Source organism: Gymnoscopelus microlampas (assembly GCF_963454915.1).
Source record: "Gymnoscopelus microlampas genome assembly, chromosome: 12".
In the NCBI taxonomy this organism is placed as follows: Eukaryota; Metazoa; Chordata; class Actinopteri; order Myctophiformes; family Myctophidae; genus Gymnoscopelus; species Gymnoscopelus microlampas.
The window spans coordinates 17,871,180-17,885,292 of NC_139949.1; the positions used below are offsets into that span (position 1 = coordinate 17,871,180).

Below are 14,113 nucleotides of genomic sequence, written 5' to 3' on the forward strand. Positions count from 1 at the left end.
TACGTTTTCGTATAGCAGCAATTTTGCATGTACAATATAAATATAAATATATTGTCTGTCGGGCGGAAACCTCATTATGGCCAAAACTGTAGGGGTGTTTGTTTGGGGACGAGCGTTCCGCAAAAAAAGATAAGCAAACTCAGAAACAGGCTAATGACTAGCCTCAGTTAACATGCTGAACCCGAGGGGGGCTGCGTAATGCTAACAGCAAAGATGGTTAATAAATCAAGATACGCATCTCCAGTTTACCTCCCGTTTCTGCGTGACGTAGGTGGACTCCAACTTGCTTCCGGTCTCCTACGTCACGCAGAAACGGGAGGTAAACTGGAGATGCGTATCTTGATTTATTAACCATCTTTGCTGTTAGCATTACGCAGCCCCCCTCGGGTTCAGCATGTTAACTGAGGCTAGTCATTAGCCTGTTTCTGAGTTTGCTTATCTTTTTTTGCGGAACGCTCGTCCCAAAAACACACCCCTTACCGCTGCGGGTAACGGCGAACAGGCCTTATGTAATCAAATTTATTTACATCAGTGTGTTCATGTAGTTTATCAATGTTTAATGAGCTAATGTCATAAAAATCCACCGTAGACTTGGCATATTTTTATTGATGTAGCCTAGTATAGTGTGACATTTGCTCAATTTGTGATTTTGGGGGTCCTCTGCCAAATACATATTCATTTGGGGACTTGACATGAAAATGTTTAAGAATCATCATATTGGCTGAAAGCTGAATGGGTAAAGGTTGGAATCCCAGCCCTGACAATGTGTCGAGATGTCCTTGAGCAAGACACTCAACCAAGATGAAATCGGTTTAAGTATATTCTATCATTGTTATCATCATCATCATCATCATCATCCTTATCTATGGGGCAGGCACATTATTAATTATGAATTCCACTTAAAAGACCCCTTAATTAGGAAATCGCCTCTCTCTCTCTGTGTCTATGTCAGGAATTGTAAACCTGGTGCCAAAAAAGTACTCAGAAAACATAATCCAGGCTTTATCTGGCAGAGATAAATATTTTTTTTTTTATTTGGCTCTCAAGGAACAATAGAAACTAAAACTACAAAATATTCATGAACACAAGTGTAAGAAAATCAACCATTGTACAAAGGTAGAAAATAATCTGGTTAGGAAAAAGCCCAAAATATAAATTTTGGAAATACAAAACAAAACACAACACACTCTTACATGCAATGATCAACAATAAATCAAAAAGCAAATTAGAGGAAAATAAACATTAAATCCTAGATTAAATTAATCTAATATTAGTTCAGGTTCCAATGACATGCTTGATTTATTAGCTTTTGCTGTATTCATGTATAACAATTTATGTTAAATCATCTTGTAATTCAGGTTATGATTTTGTCAAAATGTAATTTATACGGAGTGAACATTTCGAATCATAGTAAGTCTAAATGGCGTGGCCCAGTTCAACTGGGACAACAAAGTAGTGATGTTCAGCCAATTATACCTGTAGTGTTAAAAAGAATAGTGTTGTACAATAACTAACACTGAGTAAACTCACATTTAATTAACAAAAAAAAAACATTTACAACTACGTTACCAATAATTTAAAGAACAAAATCATTCTGAGGCCTGTCAGCATCGCATCATTTCCAGCACAGCATAGCAGCGATTATCTATTCTTTCATCGTTGGTTTGAAAAATCAACTGTTAAATCCAAACTGTTCAACAAAACACTGTTAAAAAGCTAAGGCTTAAATCATACTTTGTTGCCTGACCCTTAAGACAAGCACTGTATGACAGAAATGATGCATTATCAATTTAAAACGGTTGATGCGTGCAGAAGGCTAGTATGAAGAACTGACTTCAGTTCTACCACTGCAACGTGCAGCAGTATACACAGGTGAATATAACATCTGCTACGGATGTAGAATAATAATCCTGAGATAAAAACAAATGAACCCATACAGATGATTCTACTTCACTGCAAGGATCCACAAATAAATGATGACAGAGTAATTCATTATTGTAACAACTGCAATACAGACAAACAAATATACAATTGTGTAAGAGTCTACAGTGGAATATTGTTTGTTCAATACGCCCTCCAAATAAAGAAAGCACATCCTGAGGTTAAAAGCAATTTCACGCCTGATTTATATCGTACAATGGCGTCACATGGTTAAAATAGCCAATCTACAAGCTCACAACGCTTCACAGATCTGTGACGCATTGTGAGCTTGTACATCTTCTATTTTCTGTGCGAAACACCTTTCCCTTGCATGGTGGCTCCATCTCCGGCTTGAAATTCTGATGACCTTTTCATTTGGCCGTACAGTAAACCGTTCTTTGAAAGAGATGCAAGTAAACATCTTTCACATGAGTGACTGGTGCAGCGCTAGGTTTCTAGACACAGAATTACAATTATTCAGACAAGCAATTACTGAAGCGGATTGGATGTTTTCCTTACATGAACAATGTTTAGAAAATGGGCACATTATTATTATGGTCCCCATCTCCAGTGCTCAGCCCCCAATTCTTTTTCATCCTAAACGCTGGACATGGCAACTCTTAGTTCTGGAACTGCAAAACTTTCTCTAGTGGCTTGTTTTAGGAACTCAAGTGTAAAGTGTAGTAAAAAATATAATTTGGTCATTAGAAATCCATTTTCAAAAATATATTTTAGCTACTGACAATATATATTCTCCCACAATATATTTTTCTTCAACTCAACTTCAGCTAAAATGTCACATCACAGGTTTGCAAGTGTAAAAAAAGTAGGTGAAATTCTTTGTCGTGCAAGCTTCCATCTGTAGGATGTTTATATTTGGCTGTTTATTTTGAAACATTCAATATATATCGTCTCTGTCGGGTGGAAACCTCATATGTCCAAATTAAAAACTGTTACTTTCCAAAAATAGCACAAAAAAAAAGCTCGAAACGCGACGCAAACTTTAGATACTTTTGTGTGACGCTGTAGTATGATCAAGTAGGGCATTGATTTATGAAAAAGCACAAAAAGTTAGAATATAGAGAGGTTTCTGACCAACAGCATCAGAAACTTGTATATCGTTTGAGATGGTAACATGGGACTAGTAGATGCAGGACTGGGACAGTAGCTCCTGGTAGTGCAGTCCACTAGCTAGAGAGCGAGCCATGCGTCGTGAGGTATGCTTCATGTGGGTGCATTTCTCCTTTCCGACATGTCGCCTTTCCGACGTTGACGAACCCTATACCTAACCCTAACCCTAACCGCACGCGGAAGCCACTAGTCGGAGTGGTGAGATGTCGGAATGGAGAGTGAACACCGCTTCATGTCTCTAGCTGCTCGGATGGCCCGGTCGAGGGAGGTGCTCAGGGACCGCCGCTGGTTGGTGGTCAGGGAACTCGTATGACCCCTCGCCTCCTTGCGGCCCCTGACACCCGAGGGTGCTCCTCCACTGCTGTTCGAGGGCACACGCAGGGCCTCTGGGTAAGAGTCCATCTTGATCACAGGACTGGGGTAAAACCTGAGTGGAAAAGGGGTTCGATGTCATGACCGGATATTAACCAAATGAACCCTAGCGTCCCTATTCTGGGCCTGTCATAATGGGCTCACTGCCCTTTTCTGTGAAAAAGGTGCAAACATTTGGCGTAAATAGGCTCACATTCTGCGAAAACTGGGTGAACGTTCTGTGAAAATACCTGATATACAAGCTTGCAGATTTTTGGTTTAAGAGCTTCTTTCGTCTTCTACAAACAGTTATTCTTGGAATATTTTATTCTGTATCTGCAAGTTTATTATTCAGACAGAACAGCTGAAAAGGTGAGCTATATTATATTCGAGGAGTAGACTTTCTACATGCCATTATCAGGGGGTGAATGTACTATATATTTGTGTGAAATTAACTGACCCAATCCTACTTAATAATTGAAAATAGCAGATCTACAAGCTCACAACAGGTCGCATTGCGACGCGTTGTGAGCTTGTAGATCTGCTATTTTCAGCGCAGCAGTGCTTCTGCGAGAGAATTTTCGGGAGCCCCGACCATCTTTTCACTGACAGTCTTTTACGGCTGACCGGAGTTTTGTCAAGATCTACCTCAGAAAAATAAATAAAGGAATTAGAAAACTCTTAAGGTTTTGTTTGGACATTAACACCGATACTTATTTTTGGGCTTAAATCAATTAACATAGCATTTAAATGTACCTGGTGTTGAGGTGTGTAGAGGGGCTGTCAAAACTGTCTTAGCTATGGGCACTGGGCAGTGATTCACCTGGGGAAGATAATTAGGCCAGATGTATATTATTGTAATTAACGAATATGACAATACTCCCAAAATAAAAAGGACAAAATAACAAACAAATCTAACAGCACAGCTCCCACCAGCATGGAGTTATCTATAGCTTTAAGCCAGTCATCAGTCAGCTGTATCAAAGCAGTAAAAGTAGAGTGACCAGCTCTATAGGCATGTTGAGAATATGTTGCAAGCTTGTTTAAAACAAAATAAGCTTGAATTTGTGAATGCACCAACTTCTCCATGATTTTTCTCAAAACAGGTAAAATACTTATAGGAATAACCTTAGCCTCCTTCCACAGCTTTTGACATAGACCCACATCCTAACATCTATTAATAATATGACAGATAGGAGATGCTATATTCTCAGCACTTTACCATCCAGATTATCTAGACCTTAGGCCTACTATCATAAGGAAGAGAGCAGAGTAACTGCTCCACAAATAATTGCAAGGAGTTGCAGTCATTGTCGTGGAATAGCCAGATAGATAGATAGATAAATAGATACAATGTGACAAAAGTCAGCAGTTTGCCACTTCTAGACAACACCTAGAAGAGAGCTGTAAATAAATGTAAATAGGCTACTGATTGATTTAAACAATATATTCAACACATGGCCCAACTCAAGGAAAGGTGAATAATGTTGTCTTACTAGTGGTGAGAAATAGCTAGATATATTGTTTTTAAGGCCAGTTACAGTTAAAACTCACGAAACAATCAATGAATAATTACCTGTGGTGTTTGATCTGATAGCACCATTATTATTGTTCTTTGTGGGTTTTGCTGGTACAGGTCGTTAAAAAAAAAAAGAAAGAAAAAAAGAATACATTAATCAAACATTTCACAAGGTTCTGTAAAGTTTTAACTCCAGATTAAACATTACACATATAAACGATGTGTGAGAGGTAGGACCTTAGGACCTGGGAGCTTAGAGCAGGCAGCACCAGCAGCCTATATATGGTAAGAGGAGCTCTCGTGAGAACAACAGAGTCGCGTTTGTTCTCGTCTGTCCTTGTGTTGCGTCGCTCGCCGGTGGCCAGCACCGTGCCTGCAAACTAACTACAGAGGTATGTTACAAAATGCATTTCGAGTTATGCTTAATTTGTTTGTTGTACTTTTGTACTTATTTAAGCCATTACTTACTGAATGATTACTGCACTCCTAGAATCTCTGGTGGTGCTGTGCAGCAGTCAACAGACTTGTGTGGGAGCCAGAAACCACACATATGTGTATTAACAGAGTTTGAGGTAGGAGTTAACTTATATATTCAGGGTGGTTGATAACAACCTAGAGGCTCATGTACATAATTGAGTTTATTGCATTCACCCAGCATGGTTGTTTATGACTAAAACTACACTGTTTGGTATGTTTAAATAATATGATTTTCTGTATTATATTATAGAGTGCCAGACCGAACCAGACCCTGGTCAGCCCATGCTCCTGCCGTTTGGTGCACAGGTGCCTCGGGCCTATAGGTAGGAAGATGGGCTTGCCAGTATATTGCATGTATTTCATGTAATGATGATGGTGCTCAGTGAGTAATTATATGTTTGTATATTGTAGGCTGAAACTGGTGACACACAGGCTTGTGGTCAGCAGGCAGCCGCTGCTCTTTTTCTCCATTTTATTTTATTAGTTGCTATGCTCAAGTGCCTCCCTTTTGTGCAGTTTTATAAAGAGTCCTGATTGATCGTACCTTCACATTGATGACCGTGCTTGCCCCTTCCCCCCCTTTTGTAAGAGTGCAGTGTTTTAACCAGAGTGTCCCATTTCATTAGTTTGTGTGTGCGCAATTTAAGTCGCAGTGTTTTAACTAGTTGCAGTGTTTATTACTCTATAGTTTTATCAGTGTGCTGTGTTATTATTATTAAAGTGTTGTTTGCCCCCCGGTCAACGAGAGTGTTGGTACAGACACATTGTGTCCTTTGGATTCTATCCATGCTGCTATTTAATAAAATGGTCGAATGATTGTACACATAAAAGCCTCTGTCAGTCTTGTCCAACTTGTGTGGGGATATTATTTGGTCACAACAGTAACAGAGTAAATGCATAGTTTGTTCAGGGTCTCTCCCCTTAAAGAGAGTGGCGTAGTCACTGGGTTATCCAAAAGTATTATCAGTGTCCATCTGGTCACAGATGATTTTATTGTTAAAGTATTAAACAAATATATTTAAACTCAAGTGATTGTACTTTGTTACGGTCCACCAGTAAAAAACATTGAACACCAGTACTTTGTGTTTGGGCAGAAGCTAGCTGGTAGCTAGTTGGCTAATGCTAACTAGTACATGACCAACTAACTTTATGTCAACACAAATAAACATCTCCTTCAAATAACGTATCCTTTATCACTCACCTATGCAGTGTACTGAGTTCAGAATGAATGTTTTTTGCAATTATGTTCTTTATAGTCTCTTCTGTTCAGTTTTCCGCTTGCCTTTAGAAGCCTCCTTTAGAACACGTTGCTGACTTCCGTGTTGTTATGAGAGCAGTCCAGGGGTTGCCACGTCTTGTGAGACCGCTAAGCAAAACCAATGTTGCCAAGTCTTGTGAAAGAAACAAGCAAAACTACCTCCAAACCCAATCTGCGGTTTACTGTAGAAAGTCTAGTGATGCAAGGTTAGCAGTTTACTGCTTGGCTTTCACTCGTTCCTCTGTATTTTATATTAGCCTATCACCATTAGTGCAAACTGCCTTTATTTGTTATATTTATACATATTTAAAAAATATATTTGCATATTATCACCATTATGCAAAACTGCATTATTTTGCTGTAATAGTATTTCTAAACATTAGCATCCTAATATGTACGTAATACGTTTTCAAACAACATGACTAAAAAATAAAATACATTTAATGGTTTAAATATGGTCTAAATCTAAACGTTGATATATAGTTTTGATTTAAACGTCTAGATCAAGGCTAAATCTAAACTATACTGTATATTGATCAATAGTGACAATAGTGAGATATAATAATTTCTGAACCTAATGTTAGCACCCTAAAATAAAGATTTTCAAACAACATGAATAAAAAATAAAAGTTTAGAAATGGTCTACATTTGAACGTTGATATATAGTTTTGATATAAACGTCTAGATCAAGGCTAAATCTAAACTATACTGTATATTGATCAATGGCTATTCAAATTATTTTTGTCCAATATTTGGAGATCAGTTATGCAACTTACAGTTGTTTTTTTTTATCAATATTTATGGAATAATTGTTTAAATTCAATCGGCTAGATTTGGTATAGATATAGACCGAATCTAAACCATCTAATTTAGGTCTACAAAAAAAACGAACGTCTAAAAACCGACTATGGCTCACTGGGTTACTGCACTGTTTCTTATTTTTATTTTCATTTGTAATAAAATGTCACTGACATCACAAGGTATTCTTCATTTTACGTATGGTCCCAGTATATTATTAATTCATATCAGTCACTGTATTCCAGGGTGACATGGCAGCCTACTGTAAGTCTTAACAAATATATATATAAAACAACCCTAACAGTGGGATAAAATCAATAGAGTAAGCACATGCGTCACTTTTCCACCGGGAGATCTGAAATACATTTTACACCCATATCCTCAGACAATGTAGTGTCTGCTGATGGACACTAGATGGCGTCCAAACAGCAGTTTTTAGTCTTTTTAGTCAGTCTGTCCAAAAAGAGGGTTAAACACTCAAACATACCCCAAACACACTTACACGAAACTTCTTTTTAAAAGCTGTTTATTTAAGATGTGACGGATGTCAACACAACAATCTGAAGGGAACAACAAACGCTTCAGTTAAAATAAGGTGACCGTTATTTAAAATGATTAAGCAACAAAAACAGAACAATTGATGGAGTAATAACCAATAATTAAACGTGACTAAATACAATAATTGGTCATCAACCAACTGTAATCACAAAGAGACACAAGACACAATTAAGGGAACATCTTTATGTATCAGCTAACAGTATGGAAACTGTATAAGGCTATAAATATGATTTGTAATCAAACTGAACAATTTATTCAGTTAAATACAAAAATTTACCAGTCTGGTATTCACACTGTCACAAAATAATATATTTAGAGATTAAGCATCATTAGAATAATCTCATTGCGTTTATATACAAATGATAAGTAGACATCAAATTTCTCTTTTGGGCCTTTGAGTCTTGGGACTTAAGGCCCAAAAGAGAAATTTGATGTCTACTTGGATCTAATGCGTTCGACTCAAGACTCAAATCCTGGAAATGGCAAATCAGCATGTGTCTGTCTCCCTGGGGTCTAGTGCTGTAATAGGGATAGACTCCTGTGTTCTTGGCTGTTGCTGACAATAAGCCCACTTGTAAAGTGCATGAGCCAAATGCCTTTAATTTGGTGGAATGACCCATCACGTTCATGTAATGTCAATGTACAAAGGTCAGTGTGCTTGCTTGGTTAGCTCTGTTGGAAGAGCTCTGGACATCAGACCACAAGGTCATGGGATTGAATCCCGGCACAGGATCCTTGGCATCTGAGCAATCTGGCTCCTATGGGTCTATCTTTTTTCGCCTTTATCATAAAGGTTGCTGGACAATATATAGAGGATCAAATTCATAATTTATTAAATAATATAAAGATAATATCAACTACATTGTAGAAAATGTTACATGACGCTTTATTAGCAAGACAGTCTTTTATTATATTCCTCATTTTGCTGGTTTCCCCCAAAACCCCTTTACTGTTACAGAGTACAACTGCCTTAGAATCACCGCTGATGATGTGGCCATAGCTGAATGGTTAGAGAGCATGCATGTCAAGCCATAAATCCCAGGTTCGATCCCAGGCCTCAACTATGTGTCCCTGAACACCCAAAAAATACTTATTTTCTATCAATTACACTCCATGAAGCCTTGAATTCATTGTTTTTGACACATCCTGAGCACAGACTCAGACATATTGGTTGGATGCATGGCGCATTATCGCAGCAATTGCTGCGGTGTCAAGGCTCCGGACACGCGACACCACAGTAATGGCCACCTACAGGCAGCGCGTCTGTGGATTAGTCTATAGCTGTTTTCAAGTCTACAATTTCCCCTTCACATCTTCAGAATGTCAACACAAAAAAACTTTGGAAATGCCTGCCTTAACCCATTAAAAGATGGAAAGCATCTGTGTCTTTTTTTATATACACACAATTCTTTGACACAACATTTTCAGATGGGGGTCCTTGGCACGAAAAGTGTGGGAACCACCGATTTACATCCAAATGTAACCAAATGGACCCGTAGGCATGTGTAGAATCGGCCTCAGGTCTTAATGGGTTAAAATGTGTATCACTGGCTTATTTCAAAACAGGCCTGAAAATCCATCATCAGGAGACTACGAAAGAGGTGTTATTGGGATCACAATGGAAACTAGGCCTCAGGACTATCCTAAATGTCTGTTTGCATGTCTGACTAATAAAATAATCAAACGACAATGAAAGCACATTGATGTGAAAAGACAAACCAACTAATGCTTAATTCTCAAGATTTAAAGCAAGGCATACAAGTCATTCAAAGACAAAGGACACTGAATCAGACTCGAGTTTTTACAAATATTTATTCAACATGCCTCTTCAGCTACAGTTTAGATGATGCCAATCTGGAAGGGGAAAAAAATAAAGAATTAGATAATAATTAGATATTGTCCCCAACAATATGCACACCATACGGAATCCAATTCTGGCATCAGTGGTTCCTTTGTAATCATCACAAGCAGTCAGACGATCTAAATTTACATCACTTGCACAGAATCTTAAGAATGAGTCTTTCTAGAGGGTGAAATATTTTGGTTTAGAGGATAGCATGATCCAACAGACTCACCTTGTTTGCAACATCCAACGCATCGTAATCTGGAGCTAGACGAACGTACGCCTTCTTCTCACCATCAGGCCTGCAGACAGGAAGAATGACGAAAATATAAGGCACATAGGTCAGAGGCTTAATAATCATTTTTTCTTTGAGCAACTGGTGCTGGAGAACCTACCTGGCAGGGCATGGTAATGAGGTAATGAGAAATTAAATATGACTATTGCATTGACTATTTTTGACATTAACATTGTGGGGACGACAATTCATCTTAAAAAAATATAAACACATTTTCACAATGATATTTTTGATCATCAGTTATGCCTGATAACCAAGTAGGTAAAAGCAAATAGAACAGCTAGAAGAGTAAGGTCAAATGCAGCCTTAACACCTTATCCATATAATTGGTCCTCACTAATGATCATAAGGTCACAATTTCCATCTATACACCGTCTCATTGGTGGGCTATGGACAGTTCAGTAACACCTATGAATGACATCGATGGGGATTCTAAGCTAACCATTAACTACGGCTTCTCTCTTCCTGGAAAGTCAGCATGCTGGAATAGAAGCCAATGTTCTTGCATCAATTAAAAAATATATGTTTTTAAATTGTCATGCCTACCGATGAGATCATTGGTAGGCATTGCTCAACTGTCCACTGCCCTACTCTTGAGACAGTAAGTAGACAGAAATGGTGACATCTTACAAGCATTAATGAGGACATGTAAAGACAATATCTAAACTCATCACAATGTCAAAAGTAAAGCACATTCCTACAAATTATCAAAACAATCATTCACCCTCATCTCAATCATTCATAACTCTTCAGAGTTGAATGACTGAACCCTTGTACCGTTGATTAATTTAGCAATCCTGGGTTCAAGATGCAGGTTTGTGTTCTATTGAGAACAGACTAATCCAAAGTCATACCTGATGAGTGTGTTGACTTTGGCGACATCGATGTCATACAGCTTCTTGACAGCGTGTTTGATCTGGTGCTTGTTGGCCTTGACATCAACAATGAACACCAATGTGTTGTTGTCCTCGATTTTCTTCATGGCTGACTCAGTTGTCAGGGGGAACTTAATGATGGCATAGTGATCCAACCTAGAACAGGAGCATTTTGTTAGGCTGATGTGCACAACTCCATGCATCTTAAAAACAAGTTTAAATCCATTTAAGGTTGATTAGGTTGAAATTATTGCTGAGACTCAAAATCTCAGTGTCTCCATAGTACGATTATAAAACGAGGGGATGCAAACTCCAACTGTAAGTGTTTAGCACTCCTGGAGCTTTCGCAAATGACTCTGATATGAATGGTTCTTACAGTTGGACTTAAGTTTGATATCAATTTTGACTTATAATTGTTCCCAACACTGGACTATCGCAGAGAAAACTTTGGTAAATGATTGTCTTAGTTATTAATATGGGTTTTAACTTAAGTCCGTCTTTGTTATTCATGCGTTTGTTTAGTATACGAGTGGATCTACTGTATAGCTATCAGCCAACACAGATTATGCTGTGCTGGTTCAATGTTAATGGAGAACTGGCTACAATATCTGTTTTGCTTATTGACCATCAACATGGCTTGTCTCCTTGTGCTGCCATTTCTAAAGGCTTGCATGAAGACAGGCCCCATCATTTTATAATCCAATGTCCCTATAGTTTTATTCTACCATTCCACATGTTGCATTATACATCACAGCATACTGAGCAAATATGGACATGACGTCTCCGATTAGGTGCATCAGTAGTTTAAAAAGCTAGAATCATTGATTTCATACTTTGATCGCTGTTTGCCATCATTTGCACCGTCCAAGTCATGTCAACTTTAGTAGTCTGACTCATCAGGCCGGGGTACTTACTTGTTCCTACGAGGGGCACTCTTGCGAGGATACTTGGGCGTTCTGCGCAGACGTAGGGTCTTGGGGCGACGGAAAGTGGGAGAAGTCCTGACCTTCTTCTTCCTCTGACTGTGGACTCCTTTCAGGACAGCCTTCTTGGCCTTCAGGGCCTTTGACTTGGCCTCCGTCTTGGCCGGGACAGCTATGAAATAAAAACAAATTCATGTTACATTTCTTGAGAGTACTCATGCTGAAAAGCAATATTAGATCATTTACACACTATTCTCCCCAACTTTTATTCATCTTATTTGCTATACTTGAATTTGAACTTTTAATCATTATCTAATGCATTCTGGTCTCCCTTATAAAGACTTCAGGGCACCATAATGACAATGGCCCATTGAAGCCAAAACAGTGAACATGTAACACAGTTACATTTATAATGCTTTTGTCTAAAAGGTCCGGCCAAAAAAGTCCTTGCGGGCTTGTTTCCGTTGGGGTCCCCACAACAATTATATGAATTACTAGTTACTGTCTTTGTAGATTTTAATTATGATCACAACACTCCAGCCTTATATACATTTCGACCATTTAAAATAGCAGATCTACAAGCTCACAATGCGTGGGATATTTTCAAAAGTTTTTAAATACATCTTGAACTTGTAAAATGGGACATTCAGCACAATGAGTACTTTTACTTTAAATACTTAAAGTATATTTTGATGCAGATACTTTCGTACATTTCCCTAAGTAAATTTTGGATTCCGAACTTTAAAAATATAACATAACAGTATTTCCCACATTGCAGTATTGATACTTTGAATGAAAAATTGTGAATACTTTTTCCACTGTTGCAATCCTAGCGTCACCAACACTTTAACTACAGCGCCAACAACACAGCCCGAAATGTATCATTTTCAACATCGTAGTTTAGACCATCCATAACTTCATTTGACACGCTGAATGATGCTAACAAACATGTTAATAGCAGCATTCTAGCTTCCTCAAGATCCGCGTCATTATGAGTGAGTTGTACACAGTACGCATGTCCATCTCACATTCACGTGTGGCAAACAAGACTGTTCACTACCGGCCTTCATGTTACCATAATCTCTATAAACTAATTCCCAGGGTACTACAATAAGAAATGACACGTATATAATTATACATCTGTTGTGACACAAAGGCTCACTGAACGTAGGCGGCGGGCTGTTAAAACGGGTTTCTGACACCAGAATTAACGTTAGCATGTTAGCTCGCTAACGTTAGCGAAGCACCGCACAGCGTTACCGACATGCGAGATTAATTCTATCTTGAAAGATGTGTGAATTATAAACGTATTTACACCCTCAAAAACACGGCGCTGAGACGGGTTGTGACCATACCCACATCAAACCGTATTGTGTTGAATAACATGGAGCATTTACACAGTTTATATCATAAAAATGTATGGATTGACAAACCTTCCTTCTTCACCTTCGGTGCCATGTTTGGAAAAGAAAGTTTAGACGGGGTTTCCTGCAGTTAATGCACGGGCGAGATTTCAAGAGCCATCATATCGCGAGATTTCAAGCGCCGTTATATCGCGATATTATATAAAACCCTAAATAACGCCTACTATTGGTCATTAGCCGTAATTACACCAGTATTGTGTCGTATGGATACAGATATTGAGTGGGCAACTCAATGTTAAATTGGCTATTTTTGCCAAAAATGAATAATAAATGGGCATAAACTTACCATAGCCAGCAAATTCATACACGTAATACATGGGTAATGATGATGAATTAATGATTAACTCATACATTAATTCATGATGAATTTATCATGAATTCATGTTCATGGTTAAGTCAGTATGACTTTTTGTCACCAGTGGAAAAAAAAAAAAAAAAGGCAGAACCCAGTTAAGTCAGTAAGACTTAGCCAAAGTTAATATAGCATTAGTTAAGGGCCACACATGGTGGGTTTATAGATCTGCTTTTTTCTGTGTCTTCTATGCCCAGGATGAGTGCTCATAGGTGATTAGGTTAGGAGTAGCGAGGAGAGTTGGTCTCTGCCTGGTGGTGTTTGTTTCCAAAACTTCCATGTGGTGCATGGCTCTGTGTTATGCAGGGGTCTGCCAAGTTGGACTGCCTCACGAGTCACTGCATAGGCCATACATTTTTTGCATCATTAGTTAATCATTACTTAAGCTT

At 38.4% G+C, this 14,113-nt stretch overlaps 1 protein-coding gene and 1 long non-coding RNA gene across 3 annotated transcripts; both read right to left on the minus strand.

The window, feature by feature from the left end:
* Positions 1-1,014: 1,014 nt before the first annotated feature.
* On the minus strand, positions 1,015-6,724 carry LOC311057667. Of its 2 annotated transcripts, none has more exons than XR_014601984.1 (4): positions 6,600-6,724; positions 4,979-5,029; positions 4,159-4,225; positions 1,015-3,478 (listed from the first exon to the last, which is right to left on the minus strand). It is a non-coding gene; the product is annotated as an uncharacterized lncRNA (long non-coding RNA). The 2 variants fall into 2 exon arrangements; XR_014601985.1 differs by lacking the exon at positions 1,015-3,478 and adding an exon at positions 3,996-4,046.
* Positions 6,725-9,805: 3,081 nt separating this feature from the next.
* Positions 9,806-13,425, minus strand: rpl23a (ribosomal protein L23a). Its single transcript, XM_084074678.1, has 5 exons — positions 13,382-13,425; positions 11,940-12,120; positions 11,005-11,181; positions 10,088-10,157; positions 9,806-9,866 (listed from the first exon to the last, which is right to left on the minus strand). The coding sequence occupies exons 1-5, from the start codon at positions 13,404-13,406 to the stop codon at positions 9,852-9,854; spliced, it is 468 nt and encodes a 155-aa protein (XP_083930804.1). The 5' UTR covers positions 13,407-13,425; the 3' UTR covers positions 9,806-9,851.
* Positions 13,426-14,113: the final 688 nt, after the last annotated feature.

What these genes read in the sequence shown, in the direction of transcription:
- rpl23a (XM_084074678.1), bottom strand. Translation starts at nt 13,406, where the DNA reads ATGGCACCGAAGGTGAAGAAGGAAG. An exon ending in AGTGCCCCTCGTAGGAACAA is followed by an intron (nt 11,182 to 11,939) that starts GTAAGTACCCCG and finishes CTCCTGTTCTAG; the next exon opens with GTTGGATCACTATGCCATCA. An exon ending in AAAGTCAACACACTCATCAG is followed by an intron (nt 10,158 to 11,004) that starts GTATGACTTTGG and finishes TCCTGTCTGCAG; the next exon opens with GCCTGATGGTGAGAAGAAGG.